Raw genomic sequence first — 24,366 nt, forward strand, 5'->3', positions numbered from 1 at the left:
GGGAAATACTGTACAGTACTACAGAAGCCAAGCTTATTTTTCTGTAAATCTGCATAGTGTAAGGGTTTTCTCCCAACTTAACATTCTCAACGATCAAACTTAGTTCACAGGAAATGCTTTAACGCCTCATCTGCAGCAGAACTTGGAAATATAGCTAATATCTGATATATCTTTCATGAATGTGTCCCATATATTGATTTATGGAATGTAGCTGGTAATAACTAAAGTGATCTCTCTGGTGTTAATTATATGCTCTTGAATCCTAAAAAGAATGTTTGAGGTGGGAACCCACATCTGGAGAATGAATAATCATGCTGAGAGATAGTAGTGGGGTTTTTTGACATCTACTCCACTGAGGAAAAACAATGCTCATTAGATGAATATTCTTTGACTTTACAGACCACAGAAGGGGCAGAAGATTTAGGAGTGATGTTTCATCACTTTTGCTTATGCTTAGTAGTAGGGATGAACAAAAAAAATTGGGGGGGGGGGTTCAGGTATAATAGACCCAAAATTTTGCAAACTCCCACCCAAAAACTGATACTCTATATCAGCTTATTGGAGTTTCTGAAAATTTTCTGGTTGTTAAACCTGAACCTGAAAAATACAGTATAAAGTTTGACCCAGCCTGAATGAGTCTGCAGTTCAATGCTGGGCTCTGCCTGGCTGGGTCCAGCTTTAAACTGCAAGCTTCAGGGAGTCCACAGTTTAAAACTGGACTCAGCTAGACAGTCCAACATCAAACTGTGAGCCTTGCCCTTATTCCACATAGAGTTCAAGGGTAGGCCTGCAGTTGAACCTTGGACTCATTCTGGTTTGATCCAGCCTTCAGTTGCCAGGACAGGGGAGAGGGCCTTTTTTAAAGAGGCAGTGGACATTTTTCAGGATCTGCTTATTTGGCTCCCTTTATTGCTGCTTTTGTGTGTGTGTGGGGGGGGACACTAAAAAAAAAGCCAACAAGGCATTTTCCAGGTTTTTTTCTTATTGGATTGTCCAAATGCCCACCTGTACCTTATAGTTATGCATATATGGGGCAAAGAGGTGGTCAGCACATTCCCAGCCTATTGTAACCACTGACCATAACAGAATGACCAGGAAACTCCTCTCGTACTATGAAGACAGGATGCAGGATATGCAACTGCACAAACTACTATTCCAGGAATGAAATTATAGGCTTGTGTTGTTGAAGGCTTTCACAGTCAGAATCACTTGAATGTTGTGGGTTTTCTGGGTTGTATGGCCATGTTCCAGCCGTATTTTCTCCTGACGTTTCACCTGTATCTGTGGCTGGCATCTTCAGAGACTAGCCACAGATGCAAGCAAAACATCAGGAGAAAATTCTGCCACAACAAAGACATACAATCCAAAGAGTGGATGCATTTACATTTCCACCCAGAACGGTTACAAAAACGCAAGTAGCAAGCCTTTATAAATCCAACTAAAAACGTAAAGAAAGTTTAACAGAGTGGGCGAAAAGGAAAGAGCATACGGCGAAAAGGGGGAGGACATGTTGAGGAACTGAAGATATAGTCAAGTAGAAAAAGATATGCTACAGTCCCCTCCCTGTCTGGAGTAATTAAGCATTCCATATGACTTACTAAGCTATATAAAAGCAAAAAATATAAACTAAGAAGCGGCAATAAAGCCTCTAAAAAGTACTTTTGGTTGAAGATTTGTTTCTGGGTGCTTTCGCTTTCAGCACTTAAAGAGACAGTACTAAGACTGTGTAAATAGTCACAGTGATAAAAACAAGCGTGACGGCTATAAATTTAAAAATGTCTAGAGGTCAAAGGAAAACAGCATTCCATAGATAAAGGCATGGAGAGGAAAGCAGAAATGGATAAGATAGTGGGACTTAATGATGGAAATGGGATGAAGAAACTTTTACAAAAAGATACAACTACAAAGGTTTAATGAGATGGAAGATAAGCTTAATAGGCCTCTAACGCAGGGCTGCAACAAGTTAAATACGAATTATGACAAGATTGTTGGAATGAATTAAGTGATGATCTTAAAGAAGAAATAAGGAAACATATAAAAGATATTTGAGGTAAAGGTAGAAAAAAAATAGAACAGCAACATAAAAGAGATGGAAGAAGAGTGGAAACATGTTAAGGAGAGAATGGCAAGGAAATGAAGGAAACATTTTAGTAAATTGAAAGACCAAATTCTTATGGCAGAAGTGCAAAAGAAAGGAAAAAAATTTGAGATTTAGAGGGTGTTGTAGAGGGAAGATAAAGAAAAGTAAGGGAGAAAAATTAAGAACATTGATAATTAATAATGTGGCAAAATATTTAGGATACTTGAAGAAGATGTAATAGAAGATGACATTGAGAATGTTGTAAGGCTGAATTACTAGAGGGAAAGGAGGGAGGATAAAATATGAACGTTGACATTTTGGTGTTTTTCTCAAGGAAAAGAACAAAGAGATGAGATACTGATTAAAAACTCCAAAGACTAAAATGATAATTGAGAAAAGGAGATTGTAATCCTGAAAGAAGTTCCTGCAGAAATCACGGAGCAGAAGGAAAAAAATATGAACAACTAGCTACCCAAATCTAAGGGAAACTCTATATATAAGATTCAGATGGGACCTTTATTGGAGGGGGTTAATGATATTTCTACCACTCAAAAAAGAATTAGGATTTCCCAAATCAACAACAAAGCAGAAGAAGAATGCCTCGAAGAAAATCCAAAAATCCAAGAAGGACCAAAAAGAAATATTTAAGCAACAACCATCATTAAGCGGCGAGGCTACTTGTAGCCAAGAACTGGAAATTAGAAAAGGTTCCATCAATTGAAGATTGGTTGAGCGCTCTTCTAGAATCACTGCGAACAAATGCAGAAAAAAAGCTGTCATCGCTGATCAAGAATAAAAAACATCAAAGATTTTGTTTGAAACTTGGACCCCACTTGCTAAAAATATATATGGATACAAGGAAGGAGTGTAAAGATATTTGTACAAAATACTTGTAACATGTAAAAAAAGTTAAGTCATAAGGATAGTTAATGAGAAAATAAGAACTGTGAATTAATAATATAAAAAATATCTACTGTAAGGGAAATAGAATTAATTGGATATATATAATAGTAACGTTAAAAAAAGCAAGTGTATAAGATATAAGATAGATATATTTGTACTTGATTATAGACTTACGTTTGCGGAATATATATATGAAAGGGATATATAGAGTTTGAATATATATATACAAATACATTTGCTTCTTGTATTATGGGGAAAAAATTTTTTTTCTAACTAGAGACATATAATTAAGGCTGCTAGGGAGTAGTAAATACGAAGTATATTATTTTGGGAATAAGATAAGAATCTGTGGAGAAAGGAATTTCTTTATTCACCCAGTTAAAGAATTAGGAAGAAAAGATATATGTGTTATATGGATGTGTTATGTGAAGTCTTACTGTAAATTTGTTTTGTATTGTGTAATATTGTTTTATATGGTTGAAATAATAAAATTTATTTAAAAAAAAAAAACAAAGACATACAATCCAAAAATGCCACAACAAAGACATACAATCCAAAAACATTCTAAATTATAGACTGCTTATGTGGTTTCTGTGCCCCATTGTCAACATGTGAGATTAGCATCCTTACCAAGAATTGGGAATGGTGGAAGATAGTGAGAACAAGTAGTGCAATCCTAAGGGGGGATTGTTGTGCTGTGACCAAGGGTGGTGCAGTCATGCCACTTCTAAAGAGGTTTGCTGTGCTGTGGTCATCAAGCCAATAGGGATGCTCTCTCAAACCCCAGTGGAATGCCCCATGAACATTCTCTGGCTGAATGGGCTCAGGTAGTCAATTAAAGCTGGGAACAACTCCTTCACTGCCAACATGGGCTCCAATGCCAGAGGAGTGCTGGCTCCACAGCAATGTTGACACCTGAGCCTCTCTCTGCTGTGCAGTTTCCCAGCACCAGTGTAAGTGCCTTTGCACTGGCAAAATGCCCCTTACACTGGTAGAAGGAGCATTTATGCTGGCAATGGGATCATGCTGCCTCCTCCTGAGGAGATGCCCCCCCCCCAGCATGTATGTGGGCTAGGTGGTAGATCAATGGCATAATGATTCATAGATCTAGAAAACAAAGGCAAAAAGCTGCTTTTAACCACTGCCACTCTTAACCACTACACCATGCCAGCTCTCTAACTTCCTTTTTACAAAGTCAGTAAAAACTATATACTTTGTAACTAATGTATCTATTTTCATCTGCACTTTCAAATCAATAAACTTCTCCTGCCCTAGATTTCTGACACACAGTAAATAACACATTTTCCATGGCTCTTCTATCTCCAAGAAATGTCATCTGTTGATTCACTCACATATCTTCAAATATCTATAATGGATTTTAAAGTTGTTAGTAGTACAGAAGAAAACTGGTTTATTTCACTGTCCTCCTTGCAGTCACAATCCTCCTCTCTCCCCAAAACTCATTCCACTACTGGGCTAATTTTAGAGCATTTGTGCGCATTAAACTAGTGCTACGATGGCAAAGTAAATTATATAGAAAATTATCTTTTTGCTTTTCATTATCTTCCCATAACATTATTTTGTTAGCAATTACATAAATATAAATTATAGTTATCTTTACTACATTGTGACTTTCCCATCACAGTTTTGATATATTGTGTGTTGGCATAAGAAATTCAATGGGAGTTTTGGGGAATTTTGCAAAAGCTGCAGACAAAGCAGGCAGACTGCTCAAAGCCAGCAGACTGCACAAAAATGTTTAGAAACTCAGAAATGCATAGACTACATGTATAGTATTGTATAATACCAACACGTTTTATCTTTTAATATCATACATATGTACAATTTCTCTTTAAAAGTTAAAATAAAAGAAAAATCAGACTTCTTCTCTAGTACTAAGGAAGGGTACCCCTAACCCCAGCAATGTGGGAGGAATAACTTTAATTACTGCAGAGAGGTACTGATACGGATCTGGACAGTTTTTCTCAAGTACATATAAAATAATGATCCACTGTCAGTGAAGCTAGTTTTACTGTGCTGCTGGAGTACGGTATTTTATCCAATGTATGGTGGCTGTCTGGAAAGATTTTCATGATGTTATATAGCAGTGAATTAAGTTAAAACTATAACAGAAACTACAAAAATGTAGACTGACCTGTCCAATAATAGGTTTGGAGCAAACAGCAGCTTTCCAGGGTGTTCCACTGAGCGCCAGCATAAGCCAATCATCAGTATCTCTAACCAAGCACATTCCAGTAGATGTACCTGATCATGGAGTGCTAAATCCACAAAACCTGTGGGGCGGGGGGAGGGGGAGAGAGAACAACAGTAAGTGCCAGGACAAAAAACAAATATTCAGCCCATTTTCACTGAACTGAGCACAATCTATTTGGAAAAGTGCGCTGAAGCCTGCATGTGGGAAACCTGCTTGGACATGAAAGAGAAAATCAATACCGAGGATCATATGTTCACCAAAGACCAACCTGAAATAAGTGGTCCTTAATTATTTAAGAGTGTAAGTTGTGGTAGTATGCACACGTATTTGAGAATAAGTGCAATTCAACTATCAGGTTTGAATAAATTAATGTATTAATTTATTAAAATATTTATTCCCTACCTTTCTCCTGGGCTCAATTTGGATATGATTGTGATTTGTATTTTTATTTCTGGAACGGCAGTTCCTGCTAGCGTGACACGCCATTGTTCAATCTAAAGCAGGAAGTTTGACTCTTTGGCATCAAGAGTCACCTTACAAAAATCAATGAGTGACATCCTTTCTGCATGTGCAATGTTCATCCTTCAGCGAACCCCCATTCAAGCATATCTATCGTTCTTCAGAAGACTCTGTGCTTGAAACATAGTAGGTTTCTGATACTGTCCAGAGATGAGGAATGCAAAGATCACACTTGTAAGCAATTTGGGAGAACTGGAAATTTTTTTGCAACTAACTGATGAAAGAATGGCACTTGGTCAATCAGAAAGACATCTTGGAGACCCAGATACTATTTCTGAAAAATATACTTAGAAAGGGAGCACAAATGACTGTCCCAGCTAAATTTTCCTCCTGAGAAACATCAGTGAAATTTTTCATGGATCATACTGAGGCAGCTGTTGGCTGTTTTAAGCGATAAGGCACTGCTGACAGTTTTAGTATGTGTATATTATTTTGTGAGTTGCACAGAGAAAATTGGATAAATAGCTTGATTTTATCAGCACATGCAAAGCTTTTCATCTTGTGGTATTTTATTCTCCCTTTATAGGAAGAAAAAAGCATACAGCTTTATGAGTCTGCTGTTTTTATCATGTAAGAAAAGCAAACAATCCTGAGGGTCCATGGCACCTGCCCAAACAGTAATAAGACGTTTACTGCATATCCACACCCACCTAGAAATCTACTGAACCTGAGGAACAAAAAGGTACTTTCTCATGTAAGTAGAAAGCATGGGCAACCACCTTCCTTCATGGCTTTGTGCCCACTATAGTACAGACATAACCTTAAAGGCCAACAAGATTTCCAGGGTATGAGTTTTTGAGAGACAAAGCTGCCTTCCTCAGATGATGTAGTATTTAGCAAAGCTATTTACTTCATTCATATCCTACCTTTCCTCTACAATGGAACATGGTATACATAATATTTGCAGTTCTCTAACCAGATTCTGATCTACTTAGCTTCAGCAAGATTACTGAATCATGTGGTACAATGTACTGCAGTACTGTCTCACCAAGTGTGGTAAATAACAGAATCGGTATAAGTATTAACTTAGAAGGTACTACAGTCAGCAAAAGAGTAGAAAATTTTTATCCCAATAACATTATATGATCTCACTTTCCCTAGGTCTAGGGTTGCCAGTTCTGGGTTGGGAAATTTGGTGAGCTTTGGGGAGGGCAGGATCTGGAGAGAAGGAGAACGTCAGCAAGGTATAATGTCACACAGGCCACTGTCCAAAGCAGTCCCTTTCTCTGGAGGAACAGATATCTGTCATCTGGAGTTGTAACTCTGGGAGAACTCCAGGTCCCACCAGGAGGTTTAGAAGCCCTACCTGGGCCATATAATTAAAACTGTTTGGCTATAAAACATCTCAGTGTTATCAGCATCATCTGTAGGAAGTTAATTAATCTACATTGAAACACTCATACCATAAGTTACATGTAGTTACAAAATGTTTCAAGACGACATGCAGCTTTCATTCCTTCTTGTGCCTTACTACTGATTGTGCCTGATTAGCTCACTAGTTCTTCATTTTTAAGTAAAATTGAACCTCACGAAAGAGGTAATAAACTCATACTTTTGATGACAGAACATCCCTCAGAATTATTTTTGCACTATGTTTGCTGCCAAGTGTACAACGAGGTAATCACTGTCCTTGCTTGTTTCCTTTTATTTTCTACCTGCTGAGTACTTCCATCACTACCTGCAGTGGCCTTTCTGCAGTATTGTGGCTGAAAAACAAAAACAAACAAATTGGAAACTGAGATGCCTGTGCCCATGTCTGTTGAGTGGATTCCGCATGGGCCAGAAAGAGTGGTGTGAAAACAGTGTGAAAATGGTTTTAAATTATGTAAAAGGGTTTACACCATTTTCACACCGTTTTCACACCATTGTTTTTGGCCCATGCGGAATCTGCCTTGGAGATCATCACAAAAGACAGCTTTGAAGTTTTGTACCATGTTTGGTACTGTGTAGAAGAAAGCAGATAAGGATGAATCAACTGCTGTTCATTGATTTTCCATATGACTTGGAAATCCATCAGTCTCCTGATCTGCCTGCCAGACAGGGTCTGTTTCAAAAAAACCAACAAGGTAAGGTAAAATATGGTGATAGAGGAAGATTATGATTGGTAGATGTACTGTACTGTAAATGTGGGATGTTACTGAAAATGCACCTGATGGGGAAAGCAATGGTCTAATTAAGTTTTGTTCATTTAAGCATTGTACCACATTACAGCTAGCACAAACCATACTTGGAATATTATGGTTTCTAATGTAAGAGCTGCTGGCCAGTTCAATCTATGGTTTCTCAATCTGGACAGTATTGTCAACATGTTCTAACCACAGTTTGCCTTGATGCCTAAATAGAACCTACATTAGAGCAAACCATGTCCAGTGTTCCAGTTCCAGTGTAGCTATTATTCTGTCACTTTCCCTTTATTATCTGAACCTTATACAATTTCTAAAACAAGGAGATATCTCAAGCTCCTACCACTGGAAGGTGGGAATATTGCATTAATTATTTGGAGGTGCATGACTGTCAGAATTATTCAAAAGAAAACAGGCCAACAATTGAGAGAGATAAAAGCTTCTGTTTGGCAAATTTGTGAAGATTAGAGGGATAGACTGAAATGAAATGTGAGAAGAAACAGTGATGGGGAACCTAAATTTTCACTGGTTTAAGCTAGGAACATTGATCAGTTGTAATTTTATGCCTAATAAAGGTTTTGGATTTGGATTTGGATTTGGATCAGTTGTAAATACAGAAGTTTAACATATCCCCTGAGAAACTAGAGAAGCAGGCAATATCTGTAACTTTCCTATTCATTCTCTAGCAGCAGCAGGGATCCTGAGTCAAGTAAATTATTAGGACAACTGAAGTTTTTCCCCCAGGAGCTTTATCAAACACGGTTATGTTTTAGACTGTAGTGTTTTTCACTTTGTTGCACTGTTTTTGTGGCATATGAAAATAAATGTACTGTAGACAATGCATGACTGAAATCAATAAGAACCACATTAGAGCAGCCCAAGTTTTAAAAGAAAAAAAACCCTTAAGTTATAATCTCAAATGTAGTGAAAGAAAAAAAATAGTTTAAAATATTCTGTCAATAATTTTCCAGCTCCAGCAGGTAGCAAGTAGTCAATATTCTTGCCAAGTATATTAGAGGAGCTTGTGGTATTTAAAAATCAACAGCCACTGATCCCTGAGAGCATCTACCACTTTTTCCTCCAGTCCTTGTTAATGACCTGTATAAGTTGGCTGCTGTTGCAGTATTTCTTTCTGCTGAAACATGTGAAGAAGTTAGTATCTTATAGACCAGTGGTTCTCAACCTGTGGGTCGGGCCCCCTTTTAGGGTCGAACGACCCTTTCACAGGGGTCGCCTAAGACTCTCTGCATCAGTGTTCTCCATCTGTAAAATGGATAAATGTTAGGGTTGGGGGTCACCATAACATGAGGAAGTGTATTAAAGGGTTGTGGCATTAGGAAGGTTGAGAGCCACTGCTATAGACAAACACAAAGCATCCCACAATTTTGTCACTAGGAGGTTATCCTACCTAAATGTACAGGCACCATTTAGCCAGCCATAAATCTAGAGAATTAAGATATTCATGTATGTCCCTTCCAAATCAAGGGGACTTCTAAGTGTTCAACTTTGGCCTCATTGTACTTATGGATTCAATATATTTGTTCACTATTTTGAACCAAAACCTTCCCAAGTGGCAAACATCCTATGACTTTAACAAGACCAGGATCTTTTCTACTACTACTGCTACTACTACTACAGAAATAAAAATGGCAAAAAGATACTCATAATAATTCCTTTGTAAAAAAAAACTGATCCTGTCTGCATAGCACAAATAAAACGTCTTGAGGACGTTAAAAGAAGCATTTGGGGGAAGAACTCCACACAGTTCCCCCCCCCCCCCAAATGTCTTCAGGTGAAACCTTCACCAAATGGTGGGTGGCATGAACCACAAGCAGGAGAAAATGGCGGCCATGAGCTGCAGCAAAAACAGAAGCAAGAGCTAATGGGGTGAGGGAGGTGAGAAAAAGAACCACTTCCTTGGCAACACTTTTTTTTGTCTGTGCTATGCTGACCAAAAACAAAAAGTTATTTTAAAAATGTCTGTAAGATGTTTTATTTGTGCTATGCAGAAAGGACCTCTTTCAGACAAAACAATGCTTTTAAAGTATACCTGTATTTGGAGGCACAGTCCATACTTATGTAGTTAAGTGAAATTAAGGATTGTATCCTTTTAGGCCTTCACTTCAGCTGCTCCTCTTTACGTACACACTGCCCAGATGAAACAGAGCCATCATTTGTAAATTTGCTCCTTCAAGCTTAATTAGCTTGCAGCATGCATTAGAGAAGATGCAGTCAGAGAAACTAGCATCTGATGTTAATTATTGTAAAAGGTCATTTTGCATTTATTGCTATGAACTCTACTATATACAAGTCAAAACCAGAAGAAAAAAACCTTTTAAAAGGAAATTGCAGTTAATATTTACAATCATAATTATAGAGATGGCCATAAAAACTGTCAGCGTTGCATTACGCCTTCTATTTTAAAGGCCGTGTCTGGCATTTTATCTAAACTAGTGAAAATTATGCCTTCATCTGAAACTTGCAATATGCCATCTGCACAGCATACATGTCTAACAAGTATTTTTTTTTAAAGGACCTCTTTTCAGTTATGGAATCGCTTAAAATAATTAAACACTTGGCTGTTTAATCAAAGCACTGGAGGTCAAAAAACAAAAGCAACATTGTTTGCTACAGAGATATAAACTGAACAAAAGTTTTCATAAGTTTTTTTTCCAATTTAGACAATTTTTATGGTTTTATTTATTCATTGTTCTTTGTTGTAGTCACAAACAGCCTAGCTTGAAAGATGTGGAAAAACCAAAAGGATCCTGGGACAAGTTGAAGTGTAATACAATGAACTTCGGTCTTAGACAAAGCAACCAATTTAACGCTTTGCTGGTGCTGGAGAGACAAGACTCAAGGAAGTAACAGCTACCCATTCTGAAGTGCAGTAATGCTCACACCAGTCCTATGTGATGTAGCACATATTTTCCATCTTATTTTAGAGCACCGACAGTCAAGTTCTATATACTTTAAAAAAAAGAAAATGATCTCTATGTGCTACATCAATCAATGAATCTAACCAACTAACCCATTAAATATTGCAATCCTAATCAAAATTCATGAGTTTTTCATGCAAATGTAGAGTATATGAAAAAGAAATGAAACTCTATGTGAAGGCACATCTGTATTTCTTAAATAGGGTAGGAAGAGATTTTTACACCCACGTTTGGGGAATGATTAACTTCCTGTAGCAATATATCATTTTCCTTCTGTATACTGTTATATGTTCTGGCCATTAAACATGTTGCAATCCAATGCTTAGTAGAGTTACATCCTCCTAAGGCAGTGGTTCTCAACCTTCTTAATGTCACGACCTTTTAATACAGTTCCTCATGTTGTGGTGACCCCCAACCGTAACATTTATCCATTTTACAGATGGAGAACACTGACGCAGAGAGTCTTCGGCAACCCCTGTGAAAGAGTTGTTCGACCCCCAAATGGGTTGCGACCCACAGGTTGAGAACCGCTGTCCTAAGGGATGTAACTGTGCTTAGGAGTACACTATAAGTTTGTTTGTGCCAGCAGGTCCTGAAGAAATGCTGAGATTAGGAATCTATGCTGATGTAGAACGTAAATTATTGGATTTATGATGTGATTATAACTATGTCTGTTAGCTGCCCTGAGCCCGACTTAGGCCAGGGAAGGCAAGGGATTAAATCAATCAATCAATCAATCAATCAATCAATCAATCAATCAATCAATCAATCAATCAATCAATCAAGTACCAGTATAACATTATTGTGTGTAACCCGAAGAAAATAATAAATATATAAAGCATGTTTCCAGTACATCTTCTCAGAATCCCGATCTTAGGACTCCATGGATGAACTTTAAATAAGGAACTCCAGTGCCATTCTTTCAGAGGGAGGTTTGAGGACCACATACTCCACACAGATAAAAAGTGGAAGGGGTGGCCCACACCTAAAATTGTGACTTTGCACATTCCTCCTCTCGCCATACAATAAGCACAAGCTGGAAAATTGTTTTCTCCTGAACAGATAATAAGCATATTATGCCTTGAGAAAGCCCACAATATCCTGGTGAAGACAACTCAGCCTCATCACTGGGGAACTCCAAACACTCCATTCCCACAAGCTAAATGCTGATAACCGCATACACTTTGCAGAATCATGATTTGGCCGCCTGGAACAGTATAAACCATCAGTGCACATACACTTCTGCTGTTGTTTCTTATGGAAACTAAGTAAATAGTCTTATTAGTTTTTCTCCTACAATCTCTAGGACTGTAGTTAATAGCTACAACATCTCTTTGAATAAGTCACATTTGGAACTTTGATGTTAGGGAGGGAGGATCAAGCAAATAAGCTAGAAGTACTCATAGGTGGCAGGATAGTGGACTTAAAAGGATTTGTAGCACTACTTAAGATGACATCCTAGTTTGTTAAGGTTATCTGAATATACTACAAGATATGTTGGACACAAGATCCATTATGAGAATAGTCCTTAATTTCAAGGGCAATTTTTAAAATCTTGAAGCCTGTGTAGAAAGTGCTCCATCAATACGGTCAGAGCTGCCAGGAAACAAGAAGAAATACCAGAACTAGAAGTAGGCAAGAAATTGATTTAGATAAGATTGTGGATACCAGCTGTGCATAGGCAAACAGCATCAATCCACAGCAGTCACTGATAGAAGGTGAGCTAGGAAAGAAGGGTGCTAATTTAATATTTTACCCAAGGATTTAAAATGCCAAGGACAGCAACCACAGATGGAGATGAAGTAGTGCCTAATATTAGCTGCCATGGATTAAAGGGCTAATTTTTATATATTTTGTAATCATAATTATGTATTTCTGACAAGTTCTCAGTCAGGATTATCCAAAACCTATAATTTGTCCAGAAATTTAGTCTTTCTTGCATGCTGAATAAGAGGTAGAATAATATTATACACATCACAACCTAGGATCCCACCCATATATACTATAGGAGACCTAATGACAGCATTAGGGTTGTCAATTCTATGATATAATAATGCTATATACACCCTCCAAAGCTGCCATTTTATCCAGGGAACTGGCTGCTGTAGTATGGAAATCAGTTGAAATTCTAGGATATCTCCAAGCCCCACCTTTATTTTATTTATTTATTATTTGGTTTATAGGTTATCTTTCCCCTCTGTCCCCGGCCCCATAAAAATAAGCACAGCCACTACAATGTTGTCCCACAAATACTGGTGATGGCAAGGTGGTGAGATCTAGCAATAGTTGCACCAATCCACCCTGATCCAGTTGTCTCTGGAGTTTGCCTGTTATGGCAACCAGAGTCATCTCCATCCCATGGCCAGGAGAGAATTGAAATGGATCCAGTGCCGATATTTCTTCTGGAAAATTCTGAAGCTGTTGTGCAGCCCCTCTCAAATATCTTACCTAGGAATGTAAAATGGGACACTGGGTGGTATTTGGGTAGATCAAGAAGTTCCAAAAAATTATTTCTTTAAGAGAAGCCTTACTTCTGCCACTTTCAGATCCGAGAGTTGGCAACCCTAGTCAGCAACAAAAATCCTTTTATGTTTCATTATGGGCACATTCCTACTAAAATAAGAGGAGCCCTGCTGGATTGGACTAGTAATCCATCTAGTCCAGCATGCTACAGGAGTTATGAACTGTTTATTTTTGTAGATAGTAATAAAACAATATTGGAACAAAACTTTTCATCATATTACTATTATCTTATTATGAATACCAGCTATAAAAGACAGTAACTACTGAACTCCCCACTCAGGCATATTATATCCACAGAATGGTGACTGCTGCCATGTACCTCCTGCAAATTAAAATCTATCTGCTTTTAACCAGGTACTTTGAATCAAGAATTTTTGGAAGCCAAAACTAGTCACAGAGACCAACTGCTTGACCTAATCCCTGAACTTGTATTAAATGTTCTCTGCAATGACCTAATAGCATTCTTATCAGTCATGAGAACACCATTGCTAATGTAGCTTAGGCATTCTTTTTTTTTACTGCAATGGTTTAAGGGCCCAATCCAGATGGAGAAGAGCAGATCAGCCAGTGGGAGTGGCTGATTTGCCCACTCCACCAGTGTAAAGGGCACCTATGCCAGCAGGAAAAGCAATTATACAGGTGCCACACAGCTCTTCAGTGGCTGCACCTGGAAGTACCTATCACCGGGGAGTTGTGAAGGTCCGAATGTATGCTGGGGGGGGGGAGAGGGGTGGCTGGAGGCATTCTCAGAAGTGGAGCCAACTTTATTAGTCTCCTACCTGAGTTCCAGTCTGGGAACATCCCCTTCCTCAGCCGCAGACTTACACCACCAGAAACTGTTCAAGATATGGGGCTATTCAGACAGCAGGAAGTTTTTTAATTTCCTTATTTTCTGTGCTGCCCAAAGCCCATTTGGGAGGCAGAGCAGCTCCACCTTCATCACATGGTCCATTGCCACCATGGATTGGGCTGTCCATATCAGATTACCAAGGAACAGTACAACAAGCACTACCCTCAGTAGACCTAAATCTATTTAATCCTTCCATTCGCACTTCCTGCTATTCCTGCTATTTCCATGTCTGAGGGTAACACTAGATTCCACATTTCCAGTGATTGAAGACTGAAAGGGTAAGATTCTGCAGCAGTTCAAAAGATCCCCTACAAATTTGTCCACTACTCAAAGTCTGCATTATATTCTGTATGTACATCTGCATGTAAATCTCCCAATACCCAGCTCAACATTATCTTGTAGTGACTAAGGGTTGGGTGTAAAGAAATAAGTGAAGCTTTGCTCACACAATGACTCCTTCCTCCCCCTTCCACAAATGACTGCAACACCAGAAAAACTACTTCTGAGAACCTGGTGATCCTTGGGAAGAGTGTTGGATGAGATAACAGAAAAGTACAGTTCCAGTGGAAAATCAGAGAAAATCAGATACTCCCACCTTTGTTCAAACAAAAGTCCCTGTTTTTCGCTTGCAGTCATCTTAGGATGTAACTAGGTGATATGCCAACAAGTGTTAGATCATGGGTACAAATATACGTTCAGGGTTTCCAGTTTCCCTCCCATGCCACTTTCACCAGTGGAATGGAAGGGGTGGGGGTTCAACTCTTTTCTCAGGTTTCACTTACTCTAGGAAACACATGTGGAGCCAGAGGAAGTGGGCAAAAAGTCCCACCCCACCTTTCATTGTGCTGGCAAAAGTAGCATGGGAGGGGGATAGGAAGGCCCTTCTTTCCAATTGTAACACTCTCTCTCAAGTGAATGAACACTTTTTAATGCAAGTTCCTCCAACACACATCTAACTGAGAATTTGGTTGTTCACCTGTGACCCAGAACATGTTGGGAATATTGTGTAGCTTGACCTTAAATTCTGATTCTCAGAGAACACAGAATGAAATTAGCAATGCAAGGAAATGATCCTCTGGCACAGACTGGGAGACAGCAGAATTTTCACCATGTCTTTGTATGTGGCATATTATGAGTATGAGGCCAAAATATTTTTTTAGGCTTGACCAAACTGACTCAGACATATTTTAAGTAAGGATATGCTGGACTAGTTACCAAGTCCCACTTTCATTGTTGTAGGCAAAGCCATTATCTATACACCTATGACTAAGGCAAGAAAACAACACAATTAAGTTAATAAAGCAAGAATCTGAAATTACATAAAAACTACGAGAATCTTTACTAATACTCATGAGTGTTTTTATCAACTTAAAAAAGGAATCCAGGGGAAACATTTATTCCCAATTACATTACGTACTATTTGATGTCCCGAAATGTCATTAAGCAAACTCTTTACAAAAATCCCGCAAACAGAGGTCCATGCCAGCAATGTTGGTGCTAAACAAGTCTTTGTTTATGGCATTTATAAAAGAGCCAAAGTGCTCACAAAAATACTAAAATACAACAACACAGAAAAAAACAACAAATCAAGCAGATCCTTCTCTAGGCCTGAGCTGGACCCACCTTGAGCACTTTCAGTTAGACATGCACTTTGAGATCCCTGCTGAGAATTCAAGTCATGTGAAAGACCAATTTGTAACATGACCACGGCAATCTGTCAGAGGGTACTTAAGCCTGTTCAGTTTTCTGGGCCTTAAACAGTCCTATGGGTCCTATTTAGACCTTTAGGGGTTTAACTATTACTGACAGGATATGCATTCATTTTCCCAGTGGGGCAATCAGCAGCTTCCTGAATATCAGGCGGGGAAACCTGTTCACAACTGGGAGGGGGAGTGAGGAGTCTAAATGGAAAAGCTACTTTCATTTCTGCTAAGCTGAAACAAATAGGGGTGCCCAGGCCAGATGGCTGCTTATCTCTTCCTTAGGCCTTGGAGTTCTGTCTCACCATTTCACAGCTTTCCTTTGTAGTTGGGTAGCGGGGGAAAAGATGGGAGGGAGGATGAGCATTGTGGGTTGATATATTGGGACTTGGAAAAAAACGTTAGAATCAGAGTCTGGTTTGGTCTCAGATCCAGGGCTTGACACTGAGGCACTTCAGGTTGGGAAAATGGACTAGGAGAAACCCCAGCAGAAACTGTCTCCCTCCTGGGAGCTCTTAGCTGACTTGGGGAGAACAGAAAAGTGCAATAAGGATACCTGCCTTTCCTTCCATAAAGCTTCTCAGGTTCACTATAGGGAAGATCTGATCAGTATTTTTCTCATTTCTTAATTAACTTATTTCCATGTTTTAATATATATTTTTGTTAACATACTCATCACATGTGTTTCAAATTTTGGCTTAAAAATAGGCACAGATTAGCATATTCAGTTTTTGTGTATTAAAAAGTAGCTTTAGAGGGAAAGCTTAGGAAAGGATTTAGCTTCCCACTATCACCTATACTGTGATTAAACTCATCCCCACTACAGTTCCTTATTGAGATTTGGCATCAGGCCTTATTCTAAGCACAGATACTGCTGCCCTGAACTGGGCTCCTGAGCCCCATCTGACAACAGGCTGTTACTCCTGGTGCATTTATAGAGGGACAAACACACACTTGTCTGTGACAAGAAGGTGATCACCTTCTTCATACACACCTAACTATTTCTGCTTTCTCTGCTGCATGGCTTAGTGGTTGAGAAATGGTCTGCTCCTCATGAAACTCACAAGAGCTTGCACACCTCATTTTAAAACATTAATGCATTAAACATTTGTTTTCTTAATAAATGAGTGAAACTGACTTTTCCTAAATAGAGGAAAAGTTTTTTAAAGTAATGCTTATCTCTGAAATTATCAGCAATCATATCAAGCACAGCAGTGTATTAAACAAATAGAAGTAGATTCTTTCAATTAAGCCAATGGGGAAAAAAAAAGATCTGAACTTGAATACCAAACTACTTCATCTACAAATACAGGCTGCTGAGAACATACCGTGCTGTACCAAAGACATGAAGCAAATCTCCATAGTTCATGGTTTGGTCATTCATTAGAGAACAAAATTAGTTTTAGCAAAGACACCTGCAACCAGATCTTAATTTAGTTCAAGTCAGGAAAAACTCCACTGATATGTTCTCAGAGATAGCTAAATGTAAACCCCAACATAGACATAAAAACTCCACTGGTGTGTTCATAGGGATAGCTAAATTAAACCCCAACATAGGCCCAATCCCCACTGAGAATTAAAGATGGATACAACCAGGATTCAAAAGAAACAGAATCTTTTCATCGAGGTTTCTCCCTTCCCACCGCAGCATGTTTCTAGTGAAGACATCAATGTCTATCACAGATTCAAACAATGTGACAATCCCCATGCAGATGCAATCAGCTTGGTGGGTCTGTTCTGATTGGCTGTTGTGCTGTGTTGGGGCAGGAACTTTTATTTGGTGCAAGAATACGTGCCTATGTAAGCATGTAGGTGCATTTGCACAATCTCCCCACCTATGCTGCTTTCTTTTGATTTGCTCCTCGTGCCCATGTTTCAATAATTTCTGCTCCTCATGCCCACGTTTAAACAATTTCTGCTCATCATGCCCATGTTTTTTTTAAAAAAAGGGCTGCGTGCAAATTCTCCAACATTCCCCAATCCCAGGACAGATTTTCATATATTTTTCTGGTGTCGGATGGTGTGTGTGTGTTTGCGGTGTGTGGAGAGCCCCTCATGGGTATTCACAGGCTCTCCCAAGTGATGGACTGAATTTACATCCGGGGGGGGGGAGGGAGGGATTGCTGCAGAGCCTTAAAACTGGAAGTAGGCAGAGGGCAGGTGAGGGACGCTGGAGGCAGCCTCTGCGCATTTGCCCACCCTCCCTTGCGTTTGCAAAACTGGCATCTGTTTGCACCCTCTCCCTGCCTGCCTGCCTGCCTGTGCCAGGAGGAGCTGTGGCGGCGGCGGCGGCGCTGATGACCTAGGCGGGGGGAAGCGGCACTTCAAAGCCTGCGAGGGAGCTACAACTGTGGCAGGATGGGCGGAACTGATCATTGTATTGCACACCTCTAAAAAAACATGGGCAGGGGAGGAAAGAAGAGCACAGATTTGCAGGAGGCCACCCTGCATTTTCCCTCCCTACCTTTAAGAAAGCAACTCAGGTCCTTGCAGTCACCCCCCGTCCCTTTATAAACACATCCATGCAGAGCTGGTTTGCATAACCTCTCCTGCACTCCTGGCTCTGAAGCTTCCCTTGCAAAAGTCCCTGCAAGCCTCGGGGAAAGTGGCCGCTCTTCCCTGCCCCGGACAAGGGAATTAAAGTAAAAAAATGAAAAAGAGGAGGAGGGGGGGGGAAACCCGAGGGGGAAAAGCCACGTCCAAGTGTGCAATATTCCTTTTTTACAGTCTGCATGCCCACGTTTAAACAATTTCAGCTCCTTGTGCCTACGTTTAAACAGCTTCTGCCACGTAGCCTCCGCTGGCACGAAACAAAAAAAAAAGGGCTGCGTGAGCATCACGCACAGCTCACCACGCTCTGATTGGCTGGAAGTGTCCGCGTCACTCTCTACAGTTCGAAAATTAAATGTAGATTCAAACCCCAAATCCTCCCCTCGGATCCAGCTTCAGGGCATGTTTTTTAAAAAGGTGCATTTACATGCAGGTTCTGAAAAAAACACGCAATTAAGGGAAGAGCTTATTTTTGCTCCCAGACCCACAAACTATTCATCAGGTTGTCAAAGACATCTTTGTTGGACATCTGAGGCAATCACAGTAGTTTACACTACTATTACAGGTTTTGGATCTCTGCTAGATCAGAGAGTTGGAGGAAATATCATGCTCAGCTCTTCTTTGTGTCTATGAGATGCTTACATTGATTCAGGGAACCAGATGCATACAGAGTACAAATTCCAACTCAATGAACTGCTGGTGATTACACAAGGCTTCCAAGTTCACTTACAGACAAATCCCAAAAGAAGCAAAACAAACATTTAATCTATCCCTGATATGTGAGGGCAGAAGGATGAATTCTGAGAAAAAAAGTAATAGAATGTTCTGCCACAAAGTATGATAGATGTCACGAAGCAAAAAAAAAAAAATCCAATGTGTGGCCGTCAATTTAGATAATGTAAGTGACCAAATAGCAGAAAAAGATTAATCTCCTTGGGGAAATTTTACAAAATAAAGTAAAAATGAATCTGAAGTATATGAGATCTGGAATGAATGGAAGAATAGCATGGACGCAAGAGTCACTATGGCTGGAAACAATTGTTTAAAATAGAAATATAGAAATTAATGTTCCCTGCCACATCTAAGAGTCAGGCTATGTAGTGCTGCACGGCTATCCTGGTGATTGTTCTGGCGAAGTAGAATAAGTCTGTTCTATTACATTCATCAAATGTGGAACAACAATATCATAAAGCAGTTGTGGGCAGGGGAAAAATCAACATGCCAGATTCTTTAGTACATTAGTAGAGGCTGAGTTCTAAGTCAGCTTGGCAAAATCACTGGCATGCAACAATACAAGCAAGTTAATCAACAAGCAAACAGTGCTCAGGGTACAAGAGTCCACTCCGACAGCATGTTCCAGGCAGAAGATGAACTGGGGGTGGGGGTGCATAATGCTTCCTAAGACTGAATCGGTCACTCTAGAAAGCACGAAGACAAAAGCACACAGAGTCTGGATTTCAGGTTAATGGTAGCACAAGGACTGACAAGAAGGCAGGCAGCATAAACAAAAGGCTCTTTTACAGCAAAGTCCCCCTACTGCTGTTATGACGCAGTTCCTATAATACCTGACTTTGGCCCCTCAGGCAAATTAGTAGGTTGAGCTCTAACAGGCCCAAGTTTGAGATGCTGCTTGTGTGTTTTCCTGATGTCCTGCTGCCAAGCTGTTGTGGTACACATTTCTATGCCTAAAATACAGTAGAAAGCAATTTAATAGGACAATAGCTTGGGTTTCCAACTCTTTGAGTTGGGAAATTCCTAGAGATTGGATGTGAAAAAGGTAGGATTTGAATAGGAGAGAGATTGCAAGTGGAGGAAAGCTAGAAAGTCTACCCTCCAAAGCAGCTGTTTTCTGCAGGGTAACTGATTTCTTTGGTCTGGAGAGCAGCTGTAATTCTGGGAAATCTCCAGACCCCACCTAAAGTTTGGAAACCCTAAAAACAGTTAACATGCCGAACAGTCAATTACCGGTATTCCTTTCCCCACTCCATTCCACAGCAAAACTCCCTTCAAAGCAAACACAAATGCTTTATATACACTGAAATCTACCCAGCATAAAACTTTATATCCTCTTTGCTTCTGGATCTTGGTTGAAATTTTAGAATATGTGTATGTGTGTGTTAATATTTATTTTGTTTACTATTCTTGTTTTAATTGGACATAGAACTGTTTCAGGTATTGTTTTAACTGTGTATGTTAGCTGCTCTGAGCCCGATCCAATAAGCCTAATAAAGTAAAATAATAGCAAGCCTAATAAAATAAAATAAAATAAAAAAGACTCTGCCTTTTTGCACTTACTGATTCTGAGAAGCATCCTTTCATTCAGTCAGCCAGCCCTGACATCAATCTGCAAATTTTCCCACCCAAACAAATGTACCAAATCTGCTTAAAGGAAAGCAACTTGAGAGTCTGGAGAATGCCTTCTTAGAGAATTGGTTCTTCATCTTCCTCTGTTAACAGTCCAGGTTTTCTGTATTGGAATATAATTCTATGTGCATGATCCTCACTCATTCTATGTTAAGTCTGCCTCAAGTTCCAACCCAAACTATTCTTGGTTTAATTTGCTGCCATTTTAATAGCCTAAATAGTGATCATAACCTACTTTCACTGAAATCACTTCAGTGGTGATCACTGGTATTTTATATAAGAGGAAGCAATCGTTCAAGTTACAAGGAATTGCTCATTAGGCAAAGACAGTCAACGTATACAAAATAACATACAATCATATACTCCTCCCGCTTATGACTGTATGACTATAGCCTGTGCTGACATTACATTTTATTTCATTTTATTTCATTTTATTTTATGATTTTACATTTTATGGTTTCGTTACTATTGATTGTTTCCTGATTGCTTACTAGACCTATATGACAATCATTAAGTGTTGTACCCTATGATTCTTGACAAATGTATTTTCTTTTATGTACACTGAGAGCATATGCACCGGAGACAAATTCCTTGTGTGTCCAATCACACTTGGCCAATAAAGATTCTATTCTATTCTATTCTATTCTATTCTATTCTATTCTAAACCCACTGGCAATGGTTCAGGAAGTAATCTCTCTCCACCTAATTTGTATTTTCCAAAACAACAGCATATTGGAAAGAAACATCTAAAGGCCTGGCCCTGAAGCAGGTGTAAGTGTTAACTGCTACCGGCTAGACAGTAGGAATGCTAGAGAGAGAATGCTATTTTAAGTTAGACAGATAATTTATGTTTCTATGAGCTCAAATAGTTCAGCAAGTTAGTTATTAACTCAAATGTTTGACAATGCCAGTCTGTACAACTGGAGGCTATTGAGAGAGAGTCACAATTTTGCTCACACTCTCCTCATTTATTTCAGTCAGATATAAATTCCTTATATTTGTACTTCTCAGGTACACAGACCCTCCCTGTTCTTGAACATCCCACTTGCTACACTCTCACTGACTGCATTGGCAGGCCCAACTTCTCTAATGTTTTACTGTGAATAGACTCTGTCTACAACAGCAACTTATTCCTTCTTCACCTCACTTCCTCCTTTCCCACCCCCCTGAATGGCTTTACCTCTCCCCCATTTCTAATTTCAGACATAAAGCAAACTGGTTGGATTTCATCTGTATCCACCAACAAACCTTAAAATGACCTGCAGGAGATTGCACTGTGCAATCTGCAGACCAGATAGTCAATATTCACTGGGTTCAAAAGTCAGTGACCAAATGTCTGAAACTTAAGTGAAAGGTCATAAGGGATCCATTGGGAAGAGAAAACAGCATACGTGTGTGTGTGTGTGTGTGTGTGTGTGTGTGTTTGTCTAAGTCTACTACTCTCTTTTAGAATGAATGGCATGTGTTTATAATATGCCAGGGTCACCAAGGGTGCCATCCAGTACCCAATTACTCCAAAAAGCCCACTAGGCAGAGACAATGGAGATCTCATAATTATATTAAAGCTAAAGGGTTATAGTAGTAATGCTGGTTGTCATCATCACAACAAAAAGTTGAACTTCTTTCCCTAGCTTACCTCTCAAATTTCTCATAGTTATATTATTGCATTGAAAGATCAATTTAATTGAATGGTGGAGCCACTTCAATAAAATCATTACTGAAAACACTAGGCACAAACAGTTACATCTATAGGTGCTGTGGTGGTGACCTGGCACCTGTGAATGCTGAGCCTTGGTCTTGCCAGAATAAGAGTCATTCTACACTGTGTGAAGATGCACCAGAGAAAGGGAAATTAACTATCTGAATTCCATTAAGCAGAAGAACAAGTATATACATTCCATTCATTACTGTAATACTAAATAAAACAATTAAGAAAGTATATCTACATAACAATGTTGGCTAAATAGTTGAACAATTCTTTCAAATATTTAATTTTGTAACATTTTCATATTTTATTCTTGTTATCTATTAGCATCTGTCTATCCCACACCAAGTATAAATAAAGCTACTATGGTATAAACAAAAAGTGAGTTTCATCTGAAGAAAAAATGGTGGCAGCAGAAAACTAGGTAATATAGAAAAACCCATTTACCTCACAATGGTAATGTGGTTAATGACTGGGACATGCAAACTGAAAATATTGGTTTTTTTAAAAAAAATTGACCTCCAACTCCGCAATATGTTTCTTAGCGTAGCTGAAATTGACTGAGCTCAGTATACCTAATTGACTGACCTCAGTATACCTGTTTCCATAGGAATCTCCCTATTTACTGTGTCAGGGCAATTTCTCTTGGTTGTCCCTGCCAATAGAGTGAGGTGGTTGATAAACAGGGAAAAAAATCTTTTCTATTGCAATACTTTGTAATGTATTGTTTTTGGAATGTCTCCTATGGGAGATTTACCTGCATGAAACCTCCATTATTAGCATTTATAAAAGCCCTTTAATATCTTAATATGTTTTTAAAGCATCCAAGTATTTTTTAGAAACAAGAATGCTGGTGACCAGAAAAAAAGAACTGTGGCTATTGTTGGGCCTTCACACTGTGTTCCTAATTTAACAAACAGGTTGGTTTTCAAATGACAAAACAATGCCTTAAGAAAACCAGCAACCACAGCAGCATTAAAACAAAAATTCAGTGCCAAGTTTTTATCTTTTCGGTTCATAAAACCATCAAATAACTTTAGCACTGTGAATCATCTTGAAACTTCAAAGCCCGAAATGCCCAGTCTACATTTTTAGGATCATTAAACTACACAGCTACTGTATTGGAAGTAAATAATTAGCCAAGCCATTTAAAAACAATGCCAAACACTTCACTTCTTAATTAAAAATATTCTCAACACTGCCTTTCCACACACTCATATTATTAGGTATTAGTTATATAACCTGATCATTTTACCACAACTACCAATTAACTCATTATCACATTAAAAATGTTTGCCTGCTTTCCATAATGAGTGAAAGATGATATAAATGTGCAGTTAATTATTTAGTATTTCTGAGGCTTTGAATCTATCCTTCCTTCAAGATCATTCCATTTCATTATATACACTGTAGATGGTTCAAGAAAGATTAAAATACTTAACTGCTATTAACTGTATCGCTGCTATGAAATGTAGAAGTTTACAGTACATGTCAATTATTTTAATTGTATCTCAGTATATTTTCTTTTGTTGATTTAGGTATTCAGGAACAGCAAATGCACTCCAGAATGATAAACATAACTAAATTCTTGAGGAAGGAAAATTTGAAAAATCATCTGACTTTCTATGTATAAAGTTTTAGGAATATGGTCAAACCTCTTTGTATAACAAAGAGCAACTCAGGCTATGACATCCAAACTATAAAGGCGTTTTCCCCACAGACAAGGGATAAGGGAAATCTCGTGGATAAGGGAAATCTCGTGGGGCAGCCCTGATTTACGCCTGGAATCCATGCAGAAGCCATGCCCTAACCAGGATGTTTCACCTCCTTATCCCAGGATATTTTGTCCGTGGGGAAAACGCCTTTATAGTTTGGGGGCTTGATATATCCTTGCA

At 38.9% G+C, this 24,366-nt stretch overlaps 1 protein-coding gene across 2 annotated transcripts in view; it reads right to left on the reverse strand.

Moving 5' to 3' along the window:
* ESR1 (estrogen receptor 1) overlaps positions 1 to 24,366 on the reverse strand; it is a 151,527-nt gene that overhangs the window by 19,807 nt on the left and 107,354 nt on the right. For both annotated transcript variants that reach the window (XM_048488637.1, XM_048488648.1), the window contains exon 5: positions 5,139 to 5,277. In XM_048488637.1, coding sequence (XP_048344594.1) covers positions 5,139 to 5,277 — 139 coding nt within the window. The remainder of the gene's footprint in view (positions 1 to 5,138; positions 5,278 to 24,366) is intronic.

The sequence above is a fragment of the Sphaerodactylus townsendi genome, linkage group LG01 (genome assembly GCF_021028975.2).
Source record: "Sphaerodactylus townsendi isolate TG3544 linkage group LG01, MPM_Stown_v2.3, whole genome shotgun sequence".
NCBI lineage: Eukaryota > Metazoa > Chordata > Lepidosauria > Squamata > Sphaerodactylidae > Sphaerodactylus > Sphaerodactylus townsendi.